The following is a 17,355-nucleotide window of genomic DNA, read 5'->3' on the forward strand; positions in this document are numbered from 1 at the left end:
AAGTATTAATGCAAATAAATGAATGCTGACAGCTCCAGGTATAAATAGAGCTCAAATCTCTCCTTCTGAAAATCACAAACTGTATCGTGTCTAAATGACAAACTAATGTAAGATCAAACGTTATAACCAATGAAACTATCACAACTCCATCTCTTTACATTTCAAACTTTCTAAACGTAACATAAACCTATTTTTATTCCCAAAGAAAAGTGGAAATAAACGTACATCACCTGCTGTTTATTAAATCAAGTCTCCAGAGCGTCTCTCTAACAGAGTTCTCAATAGTTTTCTCACAGCCAATTGTAGTTATACATTCAGACGTCTGCAGATGGATACGCTCCTGTCCGCCTCTGTGTGTTTGCTCACTGTCGCTCGAGGGATCACTGAACGGATCAGCGGTAATGAACGCTGACAACAGATGGCTGCCAAACCGAAGGTGGATTTGAAGTCTACTCTCAGTGACCCTCCTGCTTTCTCAAACCTTCAGTCAAACATCTTCACACTTAACAGAGGATTAACAGCTGAAGTTTTACACAGTGAGCCACACACAACACTTTCTGTGACACGCAGAATCCAAACACATCTTTCCTGGAAAAACCATAGCTTGTACTTGCCTAAGCTGGCTTGTTGGTCTTAGCAGACGCTCAAATGCTTTAGCTGCTCTCCTAAACTGACTGACAAGTGACTAAAACCCTTGTAAAACCAGTAAACAAGACCTACTGGACACCAACATCTCAATACTGGTTATTAATACAGGATGGTCAATACATCAGCATTACCTCTCAGCTGTATTATACTAAAACATGAATTGACCCTGTGAGGCACACAGCAGAATGAATCTTAAAAACCTTCTGGTTTCACAAATATCTTTGTGTGCTATAAGTTGGTATATTGGTGCAAATAAAAGAAAACAAGTAAAACCACAAAGCACTGATTATTCTTTCCTAGATTTGTATATATATTCTCCCCTTGAAATACAATCACAAGAATGAAACTACATCACACTATCATAAACTAAGGCACATCATCATAGGTTATAACAAACGCAGTAATATTTACCTTCGTCCTTCACTCTGCAAATCTTCATTTTTCAACTTAATGTCAATTGAAATGATCCAACTTAGTTATATAACTTTAACAAAGGCAACAGAGTAAGTAAGGGCTGAATATAAGCAGAATTCAGGCTCAGGATGTTCACAATAGCTGTGCATAGTGAGTTATAATGTGACGTATTTTGAAGGCGTTGTGTTGATGGCTGGGCTCGGTCAATAAGGACGCCCACTGTTTACACACCTTCATATTCATTCATGACATTATGGCTCACTTCATCGCCACAGAAACAGTGTTTTCATTTCATGCAATGTTCTATGGATTCATCAAAACTGTATTTAGTTGAAATCGCACGGCACAGACTTTTAGTTAATCACTTCATTGTAAAGAAACACTTAATTGTTTGTATTCAACAAAGTAATCTTTTATTAATCTGTAACAACTACTGTAAAACTCTGCAACTTTTGACATCACCAAGGCCTCTTATTTCTCGCACATCCATGCCTAATGCCCAAGGCTCTCCTGATTTTGCCAAGTGGTTGATGTCCCCAGGGTAACATTATGTTGACCCTCGGACAACATTTCAATCAACCAATCAGATTTCAGAAATAAGTTTACAGTTTCTCTTAAGTTTAAGCTTACAATCAGGATTAGCTGTTTCTAGACCATTGTTTTTCACTTATCATGTCCCTCTGATTTTAGGGTTTGGTTGTGGTTAGGGTTGGGGTTTAGGTTTTATTTAGAAAAGATGTTGTCCTTGGGCCAACACAATCTGTTGCCCTGAGAACATCAACCATTTTGGCAAAATCAGTTCGAGCTAATGCCCAATCAATCAAAAAATCCTAATTTCATTCAGAAATATGACAGGTAACAAAAGTAAAATAAGCAGCCGTTTGAAATGTTTACTTAAAGGGGACAAAAATCAGACTTTTTCATGTTTAAGTGCTATAATTGGGTCCCCAGTGCTTCTATCAACCAAAAAATGTGTAAAAGATCAACCCAGTAACGTAGTTTTGGTAAACCATTCTCTGCAAGCATGTGAAAAAATAGCTGATTGGAATTTGGCTCCCTTTGTGATGTCAGAGAGGGAACTTATTATTATTATGCCGCCCCTTAATCTGCACTTTCCAACCACGGCACCGTCATTTAGTGCAGATATCAGCTCATTTGCATGTTAATTAGTTATTTTTGCTCACACCTACAAAGGTGCAATCTTAACATGCTATAATAAATGATCTATATGATATTTTGAGCTAATGCTGCGTTCCAGGCAACCTGTAACCCGTAACTCACGACTTCAAAACCACGACTCACGACTCTGAACTGGGAGTACATCGATCTAGTACGAGTTCACGGGTGGGAAGTCACGTGTTTGACTGCCGTTCCAGTGCACTTTCACCGGTAGAAGGTTGTAAAAACACGAGTTACAGGCTGCCTGGAACGCATAGGGTCGTGAGTCGTGGTTTTGAAGTCGTAACTCACGCGTTTAAAAACCTGCCTGGAACGCACCATAAAACTTTACAAACGTACTGAAGACACCAAAGATTTATTTGACATCTTAATAAAGTCTTGTGAAATGTCCCCTTTAAAGTTAACATGAGTCTCACTTACCATACATTCGTAATCGAAACTGCGTCTGAAATTGTGTATTGTGACAATGCGTAGTGAATTAGATGAAGTAACAACTACTTTAAAATACTATGCATACTATGCACTATGTGCATCTGCATACTGCAACATATAATATGACCCGTATGTCCTTTGACCTACGATGTCAGAACAACTGTCACCATAATTAATTAATGGAAAGTGCAATTACATCATGAGCAATACATCGCAGCCGCCCAGTTAATTCATTTCTATTATTTAAATTAATTTAACTTATTTTTTATTTGGTGGCTCCTCAACTGGCATGGCATCATGAGATAGTAAACTGTCTATCAAATGCACACTTCAAAATCTGTTCAGAAGTATGACGTTTTTCGAATACTATGAATACATACTACTGCTTACTTAACTACTCAATATATAACTTTTGTGAATGTAAAGTGGCATCGCCCTCCTCATCTACTCAATGTGTCATTGATGCTTTAATGGATGAGACGCACAGCTAATGTGCCAGATTCTACGAATCTGATTCACGATTACAATCATATATGTAAAGCGAAGGGAAAGGTTATACTGAAACAAACAGATTCACTTTAGACAAAGAGCCAAACAAACAACACACTGAAAAGAGGGTAAAGAGAGACACACAAACACACACACAAACACACACTGTTAGTGTGAGAAATACTTACTCTTCCTCTGACGGAGAGACTCAGGACCAGATGAAGGGGACAGATGCCCTTCTTAAAAAGAAATGATGTGGTGAGAATGAAAAAAGAGAGAAAGAGAGAGCAGTGGACAGTGAGACAGGTGCCGTGAAGGCAGACACAGAGGATAATGGGAGGACAAACAATAGAGAGATAAGATGAACAAACAAAACAAAACGCACACTGACCTGTTAGTAAATGAAACACAATATTGTCTAGAAAATCTGTCTGCAACTACACACAAGCACATCCTTTACAGTTTCTGATACGACGAATGAATAAATATGACAACAAGACAATGAAATTGAAGATCTGAAGAAACAACTACGGTATTGTTGCTGTTTGGCAGGATGTGGCCTTAGCACAAAACCACAAGATTTGAATGATCATTCATGTCCATACAATACAAACAGAATGAGAAATAACACACTTTAACACCAGTCCTATCTTTATCAGCGGTGAAAGAATAAATCAACTCTTAATAAATGAGATGAATGATTTAACACAGTGAAACTCAAATTGATGGACTACAGATGACGAGCCGAGGTTTATTGGTGCATGCAGATGCTTTGGTTAACCTCATGACTCGTGTTTCTCTTACACAAGCCACAACAGCTCTGTCTAATACACGAACGCTGGGACATGGACAGTTAAAAACCACCACAGACATCCAGGAATAGTTGTTTTAAAGTTGACAATATGACAGAATTGTGCAGATTTGGCCCGATCACAGCACACGTCAGGTATCTCTCAGAGGAGAAACAATTAAGTAAATGGTAGAACACTAAACCCAATTTCAAAGTAACAATAGCCCAAACACATTAATTTGTAAATAGTTTGGAGTGAACGAGCAGCCGGGGTTTCACGTTCACAGTTTCAACTTCAAAAGATTTACTTTATGGCTTTTCACATTCACCAGTGAAAATCCAAGCTTACACAGAAACACACCAATGGTTTTAACACAACATCAGATGTGATGCATTTTCATTTCAAATATTTTAATGCTTTACATGTTTTAAAATAATGTTCCAGGGTACATACATACAACATCAAAACAGTGCACAAAAATCCACATTCAGTGGATGTGTATTTGGACACCACTGTATGCTTGACAACTAAACTTAGATAAAAAAAATTCTGCGGTAATCAATACCATGCCATAGATGTCTCATAGCTTATCTGATGCATTTAAGAGTACATTCTGTACTAGAATATTAATGCTGCCAATATATATGCAAAATAAATGTTTTCGGCAGAAGAAATGCATATACACCAAGAACGACATTAGTAAGGAATAATTGACGATGGGCCATTGAATCATTCGAAAATAATGCACACCCATGGTGGTAATGCGGCAAGACGCGAAGCGTAGTCCATTTTAAAAGGCCCCTTGGTATAAAGGTTAATAAATTATGGGTTAATTTTCATTATTCTGTGAACTATTCCTTTCAATAAAGCCTTGCATATACTCAACGCTATCTCACAAAAATTCGTACATATTTTACGAGTTGGCTAATTCATATTAATTCATAAGAACACATTCGTAAGTTTTTGTACGATTTGCTTTGTATGAATTCATACTAATTAGCCAACTCGTAAAATATGTACGAATTCTCGTGAGATCAGGCTGGGATGCTGCCCAATACGGCAAAAAAAAGAAATCTAATATAACTTCAAATACCTTTTCAAAATATACAAATATATATATATATATTTGCTGAAATATATTATGTTTACAAAAAAATATTTTTATAATAAAAGTTGTGCCTACAAGGTGAAATGTAAGGTTTTTTGTAATGTGTTGTAGTAAAAGCAAACAATAACCCTCATCCAGGTCCTCTTAACATGCACAGTTTAATACTTATGAGTTAATACAGTATAAATAAGCATAGTTAATAACATATGAGATTTTATTTACAATTAAATAAATTGAATGTTCATCTTTTGAAAAATAAAGGACATTTTATAGGTTGTAAAATATATATAGCCCTCCATATATTTCAATCCAAGTTTAAAAAATTCACTGGAAGAAAAACTATCAAATTAAAATTATACAATTTTTAATCTATTTGCTTGCCCCTGAAATACATTTTGAAATATTTGTTGATGTGCAGTATGGGGGTTGAAACTAAATATATATTTTAAATGCAAAAATATATTTAATTAAGCTTTACTTTCTACAAAATGTCCTTAGAAAATACATGTCAGAGAAATGTTTTTTTTTTTGCGTATATGGTGCAAAATAATCTCTCGGCTTATCAGACTGTCAGATACCAACAGACTCTGTCTATAATCACTGTAGCACCTTATGTGACTTTTGAAAATGTTTGTAATTGATACAGTGGTTAAATTTGAAGCAGGTTTTACAACACACTTTTTAAAAAAAAAACGAAAGCAAGATTGATCAGGACAATCAAACACGTGATTTTTCATGGTGCAAATAAAACTCTACAAACATTACAAGTGGACCTCCAGAAAAATAAAATGATAAAAATGTGTAATACTGTATATGGAATCAAATACAAGCATTAAGACCTTAAAGAGACAGACTGAATAAGAGAGGACAGGGATGTGTACAGAAAGAGAGAGATAGCTGTCAATACTCACTGTTAGAGGAAGAAGACATCCGGTTTTGGCTGGGAGTCGGTGCAGCTGGGGGCAGTGCAGGGGCTGGGGGCGGATCAGATTTCTCTGATGGGAGGGGTGGAGGTGGGGGCGGAGTCGGGATGGAGGTGCTGGCGGGTGGAGGAGGAGGTGGAGGGGGAACTGGTACATCCTCTGAGGTTCCTGTGCCATTCTCAGGAGCAGGGGCTGTGTCTGCCGGTTCCTCCAACAGCGCAGAACCCTGTCGAGACCAAAAACATTAACCTACAGTCAATATGTCAATCAAATGCTCTATAGAGCCAGAATATCCTCCACTTGCTTTTTACTATACTTTTTACTGTATACTTAAGGCTCCTGCCTATACATAACAAAAATAAGTTGAAACGTCCTGTTTTAATAGTAATTGTGTTAACATGAATCTAAAGCTATTCCTGTTTTTTTTTAAAGTTACAATGAAATCCAAATAAATGTAATTTACTTTGATAATATGTTAATACGTTGCTGGTTAATTGTGAACAATTTACTGGTGAATATTATTCTTAAAATAAAATAAACGTTGTCTTTGCAATACTTCAATAAAATGTAACACTGTGCTGTTTTCTTTTTGGCTGTCATATTCAGATCACTGTTTACAATCAAATTTATAGCCGGATAAAATCCAGTCTTGTCCTAAATTGTTTCTAATAAAAAATTCTGTGCACTTCAGAAATATGTCCTATGGAAGTTAAATAGGTTGTGAATGGATTTGACATGATTTCCAAAGCACCACTTAGAAGGTGTGTCAGAAGGTATTCATATTCAAATTCAAAATAATATTTTAGGCACTCAGATGGTCCTATACTGGATAATGTAGACTAATATATATCCCCTCACCCACCATATGCATTACAGCTGGTGATGAATACACAATTAGTCTCAATGGTTTGCTGGAATGGATGGACATCTGTTGAATCTGAGATTCACAATCCTTCACACTCAATACCTCCAGAGACCCCCGCCCCTTCCCGCCTCACCCCTCCCACTGAACATGAGCCCTGATCTCTCACCCCGCCCCCCTGAGCCCCCTTCTCCCGGACGCGTGCCGCACGCGTCCCCTCCCACATCATCATCTCTATCTCCAGCATATGTCATGTCATGTTGCGTGTAAGCCGCTGTAATGGGTCATTACACACAGGGACATCTGGAGCTCCATCTGCTTCCATCGAGTGACACCCACTGTCAGTTTAACAGGCTCAATGAAGATTAAATCTAGACCAAATGACATTACTCACATTTGACCCAAAAGTTCATAGTGCGGCTCTTCAAACACCTTCATGATTCACTGCCCTTACTACATTTCTTCACTGCTTACAATGTTTATTATTCACTTTGCAGATGTAATTGAGTTCCTCTTAAGATGTTTAGCTTACAGTTCATTAAATGGGACATTTCACAAGACTTTTTAAATATGTCAAATATATCTTTGGTGTCCCCAAAGTATGTATGTTTTAGCTCAAAATACCATATAGATAATTTATTCTAGCTTGTTAAAATTGCCACTTTGAAGTTGTGAGCAAAAATTTGTAGTTTTTGGGTGTGTCCTTTAACATGCAAATGAGCTGGGCCAGGTTTCCCAAAAGCATCGTAAGGCTAGGTAGATCTTAAATACGTTTGTACGAATCATCTTAGAATTACGGGCCGTTTCCCAAAAGCTTCGTAACTTCATCGTAGATCTACGAGTGCTCTGTAGTAATCGTTCATTCATAAGTGCATCGTAAGACAACACAGGTCACCTGCAGGAAAACCAGCAAATTGCACTCCTGCAATATTGATAATGTAATGTTTTAAACGTATATTTATTTATTGGGTTTTCTTTGTTTATTAGTTTAAATTACTTTCATATAATAAATTTAAAATTCAAATGAGAAATCAAATTTAAATGACTAAACATAAATTAATAAAGAAGGAAAAAGTATTTGGTACAATTTTGGTAGAATTTAGTACTAGCAAATTGATAAATGGTTCCTATCAATTGCTGCTATAATTCATCTACAGTAAAAAAAAAAAAGTTTTGAAGGGTATGGCATCTGATTAAAGAAACCAAATAAATATTTATGGTACAATGGAATAATCCATAATAAAAAAAACATAGATAATAAACAACAAATAATAAAAATATAAACTATAATATAAAATGCAGAAGGCATTTCGCAGTGGGACAAGTCCTAACTAAATACAGAAAATAATGTGTCATTATGCACAAATTATTAAAACTAGGGATGTCCCGATCCGATCACGTGGTTTCAGACTCGATCGGAATCGGACGTTACCTCCCGATCAGGGCTGCGTTCCCCGAAACCTTCTTAGCTCTACGTCGTTCTTAAGTTGTACCTTAAGCTGTACCTTATCGTTAATATGTGTTTCCCGAAACGTTCTTACGTATCCCTTCTGTAAGTCATTCGTTCGGAAGATTGGTCTGGAGCACTCTTAGCCATACCTTATCCCACTTGACTCCACTAGGGGCCATGACTGTGATAAAAGTTTGTGTAGATTGCAGTCTATATAACTAAATATCTGTAAAAAAAAGTTGAAGTACACTCCGTGTTAAATTATTTTTAAATTTAAAGAATAAAACATTCACATAATAAGACATCATTAAACTGATGGTTGTTAGATTTTTTTATTACTTTTTTCCAAATAAACATCAGCTGGGGACTATTATTACAGGCTTAAGAAACTATAAAAAAAAAGATTTTGGGTGGAGGAGATGGTGAAACTATGGCAGGCAGCTATACAACGAATCTTACCATTTCATTTGTGCATTTCATATCCGTTAAATCTTTACTTTTAAAACTTTGCTATTTTAGCTGCAATAAAACAAATCAAGTAAAAATCGCATGCCACGGGAGCACATTCATCACGAAATCATAATTGTTGATATTCCTTAATATTATTATTGATGTTAAGTCGACTTTGCATCGAAGTTTTTTAATGTTTTCTAACTTTGAGGCAACTGCATGCCATGTTCTTTATAAACACTCAAAAGAAACTGCTCCACTTGATTATCTACTGCTTGTATAGGTCAACAAATTTTCCACATTAAATCTAATCAAAGCTAAAATCTAAAGCAATCATAATATATATTTATATATCACATAATATATATTTTTATGTTATATTTAAGGTAAAAAGACAGGTGCGGTTCCAGAAATGCGTCGCATTGTAAACGCGCTGCTTGCGCATCCAGTGTCCAAGCACAATAAAAGCGTGAACTAATGAACAACAGTTTGTTTTTAAATATTTTAAGTGTAATGCACAGCCAAGCCAGGTGACTTGCACGACCCACATTTCCCTTGTGCAACGCATTATTGGGAACCCCTAATATAAATCATCCTTTAAAGTAAAAGAATAATGGATGCATTGGAGCAGTTTATGCATGATACTTTTGGACATGACGTTGCGGGTTTTGCACGCGTTTGATATAAAATAAAATATACAAGGTTTATATTTAGTTGTTTGCAGTTTGAAATATTTTTACAAGATATTCCTAATAAATGTAACTTGAACTATTTCAGAAATGTTTATTTAATAAAGAACACCGCTATCTCATAACGCAGCGAAGTCCCTATTACATAAAGTGAATAATTGATTGTCGAGCAATCGATATCAACCTATTCAGCACCATCGCCATGGACAGCACCTGGTAACGTCGTACGTAAGAAAGAATCCCGCTAAGGTTCAGTTCGGGAAACACGCCTAGAAAAGGTATACCTGCAGTTAAGGTTTAACTTAAGAGTCTTCGTAGCGCGCTAAGAGACAACGTTATCGGGAAACGCAGCCCAGGACTCGGATACATATGCAGGGTTTAAAATCCGGCGTCAAGGTCTCACTCTGCTCCGCGCCAGTGTACGTGCTGCGCTAGGGGCCATGACTGTGATAAAAGTTTGTGTAGATTGCAGTCTGCGCTTTAACTAACTGCTGACCAGCTTAGGGAATCTCTATTTTATAAGACATATTGCTGAATCAGTATGTTGTTTTTCTTGTAAAATTAGTCTTTTTGGGAAGCTTATCTTATGCCTAGAATTAGTCAAGGAGGTTGAGTCTTATAACTTCCTTTAAAAGTTTGATCAATTGTGCATAATGACATGTGCAACAAATGCATATAGGGTGTCAGACTCATAGATTTGCATAATTTAAAGTTCAGGTTTTAAAGTGTGGGTCAACCTGTGGCACAGCTTTAAAACTGAAACTTAAAATCATATCAGAGGTACAAAATGTCATTGAAACACACAAGTGGCTTTGCTGTCATCAGGATTAAACATGTTACCCCTCGAACCCTCCCTCCTAACAGAGCATCCCCACAAAACAAATCCCAATTTAACCCTTGTACATATATACTATATATATTCTCATTATTTTTTAACACATCTATAGTTATGTGCTGGCACAGAGTTAGACCCTTTTGACTCCACACAGAAACAGCAACGCGTGCGGCATGACATAAGGAACATCCTAGATCTGTTTTTCGCTCTTCTTTATTCTATTTTTATGTATAATAGAAGTATCGGATCGGGACTCGGTATCGGCAGATACTCAAAATTAAATGACTCGGACTCGGACTCGAGGGCAAAAAAACCTGATCGGGACATCCCTAATTAAAACGTTAAAAAAGTAATTGAACAATAAAATTAGTGCACATCAGCTGAAGATCATTAGCCTAAACAAGCTTCTGCTACAAATTTGAGTCAATCTATTGGTGACATTTCAGCACTTGACAAACGGATAGCGACTCGTAAGTAGCACTTAAAACCCAGCTGCGAGCGATCGTTTTACGTGCATCTTTGGGAAACGCACGTAAATGAACAACGAATGTTCGTTAAGTAGCTCGTAGAAAGCACTCTTAAGTGCTAAGTTCAATTGTTATTGGGAAACCCAGCCCTGATCTCTGCACTAAATGACAGTGCCATCGTTGGATAGGGCTGATTGAGGGGCGGTATTATCCCCTTCTGACATCACAGGGAAAGCCAAATTTCAATTACCTATTTTTTCACATGCTTGCAGAAAATGGTTTACCAAAACTAAAGCACTATTCGGACGGGATTAGTTTTCCAAACAACGTTTGAGTTTCAACGTGTCCCCCAGGACGTCTGTGTTTTTATGTACCGATTCGGACGGGATTAAAATGATGCAGTCTATTCCAGAGATGGGAGTGTCTGTTTCATGCATTTGGGCGTTGCAGAAGAGCACGTGCTCTGGATACGCGTGTTTGTAATGTTTAATATTTTGTTTTAAATGTAAAATTATGACAGAATGTAATTTATTAATTTAATTTTAACAAATCAAAATAAAATATACAAATCCTACTAAAGTTACGTTAGCCTACGTGTTTTATATAACTGTCTGCTTATAATAAACCCAAAGAAATGAAGAAATAATGATTAATAACAATTTATTATCTTTATTTATTAACATTACCATTCCGGAGTTGAACAACTTTGAACGGCGTTTCTTATAACGTTAATGATATTACAGTGGACAGTCTTAACAGTGTTTGATATTCAGATCGTCTTGATTTAATTATTTTATTTTGCCGAATGCGTTAAAACATCCATATCTGAATGAATGGGACTCAGGAAATACAATATACGCGCATTAGTAAGACCTTACGGCAGATCACGTTGGCCAAAACACGAAATGAACCGCGTTTTCAAAAGATATTGCGGGCAAACACAGACATTTGCATCCGGACGGGATTAAATTTCTCAGAGGACCTCTGAGTTCGGCGAAAAACAGTAGGTAAATTGCTCTGGAATTCTTACGGAGGTCGTCAGAGAAAAACACAGACATGGCCGATTCGGACGGGATTAAAAACACAGAGGACCTCTGAGGAGCACGGTTTTCTCAGAGGTCCCCCTGTAAAACTAATCTCGTCCGAAAAGGGCTTAAGACACAGTTTCTAGGTTGATAGAAGCACTGGGGTCCCAATTATAGCACTTAAACATGGAAAAGTGATTTTCATGATATGTCCCCTTTAAGATTTATCAAATTGTACACGGGATTACATATATAGTATAGGGCTGTAAAACTAATGTATATAGCATAAGCAAATACCATAAAACCATAATACTTAATTCTGTGTAACTGGAACCTGTTGTACACAAACGTAAACAATTACACTGCTTCATGTACAAAGATAAATATTTGGTTATTATATTTATTAGTTCTTTAACCCCAAATAACTGTAAGAAATCTGAAATAAAGACCAACCGAAGCTCGGGTATTAGGAGGTTAAAGAAGAATCTGAAGTAGGGCTGTAACAATTAATCGTGCAAATGCGCATTTTCTCAATGAATGAATTTTAACCATTTTACAGTGAAATCCCTGCACATCCCAAAGCCAGGGGACCCTCTCGTGCAGAAACTAAATTTCTGCCACAAAAGAAGTAGCAGTACAAACGCTATTTCAGGAAATATAATGTCTACAGGAATATTTATATCCCTGTTCTTCAAATTGTTTCAGGTATTTTCATGATAATAAAGAATATTTTGAATGATTTTGTTTAATGAGTGTTGCTTTTCAAATGCACGTTATAAACGACTCCGACTCATAATGATTTTAGATTGAGAAGGACTTCCTACTGACCAAAACACCGTAGTACACGCACAGGCTGTGCATGAAACACAGAATCGATTCAAGACAGTCATTTAAGACAGTCATTTTTAATGGGACTCGTGATTAATCGTTGCAGCCCTAATCTGAAGAAAGTGATTTACGCTAAAAAATGTTGGGTTTTCAATCCAGCGCTGGGTAAGAAAAGGCTGAACCCAACCCGCTTTTTTGTAATTTATCCAAACATATTTAATATTACAGAGGGAGGGAGATCGCAACGGTCATTTGGCTGCTCTAGTCCCGCCTTCCTGTAAAAAGAGCCAATCGTCAACCATTAAAGAATGACATGCTCTGGGGGAGGGACTTGCCCATGGCCAGTATATCAGACTGTCTTGCTTTAGCAAAACCCGGGGCCTCTTTTATAAAGCGTGTGTATGCACAATTTGATCGTAAACTGTGCGTACGCAAAAAATCCACGGCAAAGTCGATATTTATAAACTTCTTCTAAAGTCTTTGACTTGGAAATGTGCTTAGCGCCACGTCAGGGTCTGAGCAGACGTACGCAGGTGTTTGGAAAATATGTCTTTCTTGCTGCTTGTAAAGGATTTAAACATTGACATATAAAAAAGCTCCTGTCATCGAAGCCGATGGTGTAGTGGACGGTGCTCCGACACATGGTGCAGACGCACTTCTGGCGACCCGAGTTCGAATCCCGGCACAAGGTCCTCTGCCAATCCCATACCCCTCTCTTCACCCTATACTTTCCTGTCATCTCCTTAATTACTGTCTATCAAATAAAGGCAAAAATGGCCCAAATAACTTAAAAAGCACCTGTCAATGACATAAATTAGGCATCGTTTAAATGCAGAGATTTATAACTTTGTGGCACCGCACAATTTCAAGATCATTTTCGATTCATAGATTGCACATCTATACGCACGTTTTCTGTGCGCACGTTTGTTTTATGAATCACACGTATGCACATTTGAAAAATGATTGTGAGATCAAATATAAAGCCGGTTTCTATGCAGCATTTTATAAATGAGGCCCCTGGAGGCGTTGCAAATTTGGCGGCGCAGTGACGCGACTTATTTTAACCCAACATGCTGAGTTGTTTTAACCCATTCTTGAGTCAAATATAAACATATCCAGGGTTAACTTAACCCATCAGCTGGGTTTTTAAAAACCAACGCTGGGTAAAAAAGAACAGCTTTTTTAGTGTAAACAAAAAAACTCCATTTGCTCTGCATTTAATCCCATATCTCACTATGAGAAACGATGGAAGTGGAAGAGATTACAATTTGTGTTTCCTGCATATCATGCTGCGTTCAAACAATAGGCAAAATCTGTGCCAGTAAATGGGCAGTACATCAGTTCAGTGACACACAATGCTTCAAGGCCTCAGCCGTCAGACTTACATAATACAAAGACATGGCAAACACTCAGCACTGTTTATCCAGTAGCTCAATATGTGTACACTGAAAACTGGAGCTCAGCAGTGCCGGTTCAGGTCTGCCACACCTCACCTGAATTTGTGTTGTAACGTGACAGGTGAGAGAGAGTGAATGAGAGCCAAGACCAAAAGCACAGGAAACAGTAGATGTCAGAAAACCACAGACTGTATGATGGGCACATTTGTCTATGATTTCAATATTAAAAATATTTTGTTAGAAGTCTCGACGACTCCGTTCCCACCACCCAATGGATATCGAGTTTACAGGGTGACAAAGTGAAACAAATACAGTAATTGTGCTAGCGTATGTATGATGCCCAATATCTCATTATATGTAATCCAGGTCAGTAAATCCTATTCTCGGACTGTTGATTCAGCTTAAGTAAGCAAACTGCAGGTCAAACGCTACCCATCATCCATCTCTTCACCTGACAGGTAATGGGAGTGTGGTCAGGTGTGGTTTACCTCCTCATTGGGTGCCATGGCTGTGTTGGGTCGCTGCTCTGTGGTGTCGCTGCCCAGGGTCTTATAGTAGTCCCCAGTACTGGGCTGCTTACTGAAGCTCCGAGACTTTCGATTCGAGTCAACTCTTCGCAGTCTGTCGTGGTTCTCGCCAGGATTCAACTGCTACAGAGAGAAAAAACAGCAGAAGATCAGACATTTTACATGAATTACAAAAGACCGGGGCTAGATGTCATACAGGCAAACTTTTGAAAGATCTCAACTTGCGGCCAATACGATTTTTGTGTCTATACAGATATTTGATTACTTATATGTCATCTGCCGATAACGTTTGAGACCGATACTTTTGTTTTTTAAAGCGTAACTAAACCCCTGGTCAGAGCATGACTCCACCCACTGGCAATATTTGAAAAATGCATGAAAAGTGGGCAGACCCCAACGAAGATAGAGGGGACGAACTAAGCTCGTACCAAGTGTGTGGTGAGATCGTAACAAGGGCATGGTGAGTTTGAACCTGCTTACGTCACAGTATTTTTTGACCCAGCATCCAATAGGAAAATTCAACTGCAGTAGCCACCGTTCAACCTGAAGAGGGCAGCACTCAGACGTTTTTACACCATATATTGTAGTATTGAAACACTTTATATACAAATGTCAAAAAACTTACTAAAATTAATGAACAGCACTAATAAAGCCCCATTCTTACAATCATTAACTAAAAAAAGTTGGTTTAGGGTTTAGTTACTGTTTAACTTTACTATGTTGTAAAATCCTAGAAGTGCAGAGATTACAAACTGCCAGTCAGTTGTCATTGTCATCTAATTAAAAATAACAACACATTATGAGATCCCTTTTGATTGTCGGAATTTAATCTGACCTGATCATCGTTTTTTTTTTAAACAATCAGTCCATGTCCGATAACGGGAAAACCGCTTTATATGCCGATACCGATTACGGGACGACACATAAGACCTTTTCACACAGAAATTATGGAAAATTCACGGAAAATCATCCAGGATTTATCCGGGATCATTTGATTTTTGGTTCATTCACACTGCCAATGATTTTTTGGAATCTTTGTGTGCATTCACACCCATACCGTAAAGATCCCGTTAAGACACATGACTTATTTAAAGTCCTGCACAAGGTAGTTTTTTTCCACAGCAACTGAAGTTTGCTAATTATCCGTGATTTCTCTCTCGAGAAATCAAACGCGTGCATTTTATTTTATGACAAGATCATAAGGTAGGGTGACCATACGTGCCATTCTTCCTGGCCAGGATTTCGGGTTCGTCTTCTGGAAGTCGTATTTGTCGACCGCATACGTAAAAGAGGATTATTATTATTATTATAGAAAAGCAACCGTTACATTTTAAGGTAAGAATGAAACAATGTTTTTAACTGAATGGCGTATGCGGTCAACAAATACTACTTCCGAAAGACGCACCGAAATCCTGCCCAGGTCCGGGAAGAATGGCACGTATGGTCACCCTATGCAACATGTTCTCACAAAGTTCCGTGGGATAGTCACGGAATTTTTTGCTAATTCTTCCATGGCATTCTCACGGATTGGTTTCTCAACTGCTTTTTCCATTTTCAAACCATTGTCGCTTCAGTTTAGGGTTAGATTTGGTGTTTGCTTTAGTATGTCACTATGTCAGCATTGGTTTATACAATTTTTTCTGATGTATTCTTTTTAATTTTCTAAACTTTAACCATTTGTCACCTGGCGTTGGGGTTTGGGTAGGGATTTCATTTTATGTAAATAAACCGAAGCGACAATGGTAAGAAAATGCAGAGATACGTGAGAATGCCATGGAAAAATGAGCAAAAAATAGAATTCGTGAGATCAGGTTGCCCTATCATAAGGAGCGTGTGTTGTGCTGTTCTGTCATGCAGGTAAATAATCTCAACTTCAGCACTGATAATGACGAACCCCCTGATCTCTGCTTCAGTATCGTTTGCCGACATTTCTTGACATAAAAGTTGATCTGCATTTAATTCCCTGTGTCAAAGAGCTGAACCATAACTCCCAGTTGCGATGACACACTTGTCCTCAGTACACCCCTTACGCCATTGTTTTTTTGCATCTTGTTCACACAGAATGCTTTCCGTAAATTTTACGACAATGTTACTAGGTACTCTTTACAGAAGCGATCCAAAAACATTTCCTGGACGTGTTTGTGTTCACACAGAAACCTTTCTGGGACCAAAGTGCTGTGTGATTGAGGTTATACACAGTGCGTCCCTACAGTAAATTGGAAGGGTTTCAATCCAAAGTGTAAAAAGAGCTAAATGTGTGTTTTCTCCAACAATTCTTGGACAAAACACAATTTGAAGATTAAGCCACATAAACTCTTTCAGCTGCTGAGCTAAAGCCTCATGTGACATGAGCAGATTTAACTGAAAACAAAAGACTTTTCATCTGTCGAACTTTAACATGGATCTGAGAAAAGAGAGAGTGACTCCTGTAACTCACTTTCACCTGCTATCACTCACTCTCAGTCACTTTTATGCCTAAACACAAGAGCAATGACATTACAAAGACCTTGAGCTCAGTTTCAGGGCTTCCAGAAATTTCCAACACAAAAAAGCACTGCTTCTGTGTTCCTGTTCTCAAGATTTTCCTAATGCAAAACCATGAAGTTTGCATAGTAAACAACATTGCGCAATGCAATTCTTAAACAAATCCTCTCGCAGCATATGAACTGGTTTATATGCTTTTCATTCAACCATGATGCTTTATATGCTACTCTCATTCAAAATGTCATAACTGATTAGGGTATGTAAATGATAATAAATGTTTACTTACAGAAGAACGATATGATTCATTGTTTTCTTAGATATCATGGATATTTACATACTTTTGGCTAATGCATTTTT

The 17,355-nt window shown here is 37.6% G+C and overlaps 1 protein-coding gene across 1 annotated transcript in view; it reads right to left on the reverse strand.

The window, feature by feature from the left end:
- espn (espin) overlaps positions 1-17,355 on the reverse strand; it is a 70,276-nt gene that overhangs the window by 19,580 nt on the left and 33,341 nt on the right. Inside the window, exons 8-9 of the mRNA XM_065247829.2 lie at positions 14,476-14,637; positions 5,973-6,210 (exon numbers count right to left, since the gene is read on the reverse strand). Of these exons, the coding sequence (XP_065103901.1) occupies positions 5,973-6,210; positions 14,476-14,637 (400 nt within the window). The remainder of the gene's footprint in view (positions 1-5,972; positions 6,211-14,475; positions 14,638-17,355) is intronic.

Source organism: Paramisgurnus dabryanus, chromosome 11 (genome assembly GCF_030506205.2).
Source record: "Paramisgurnus dabryanus chromosome 11, PD_genome_1.1, whole genome shotgun sequence".
Classification (NCBI taxonomy): Eukaryota; Metazoa; Chordata; class Actinopteri; order Cypriniformes; family Cobitidae; genus Paramisgurnus; species Paramisgurnus dabryanus.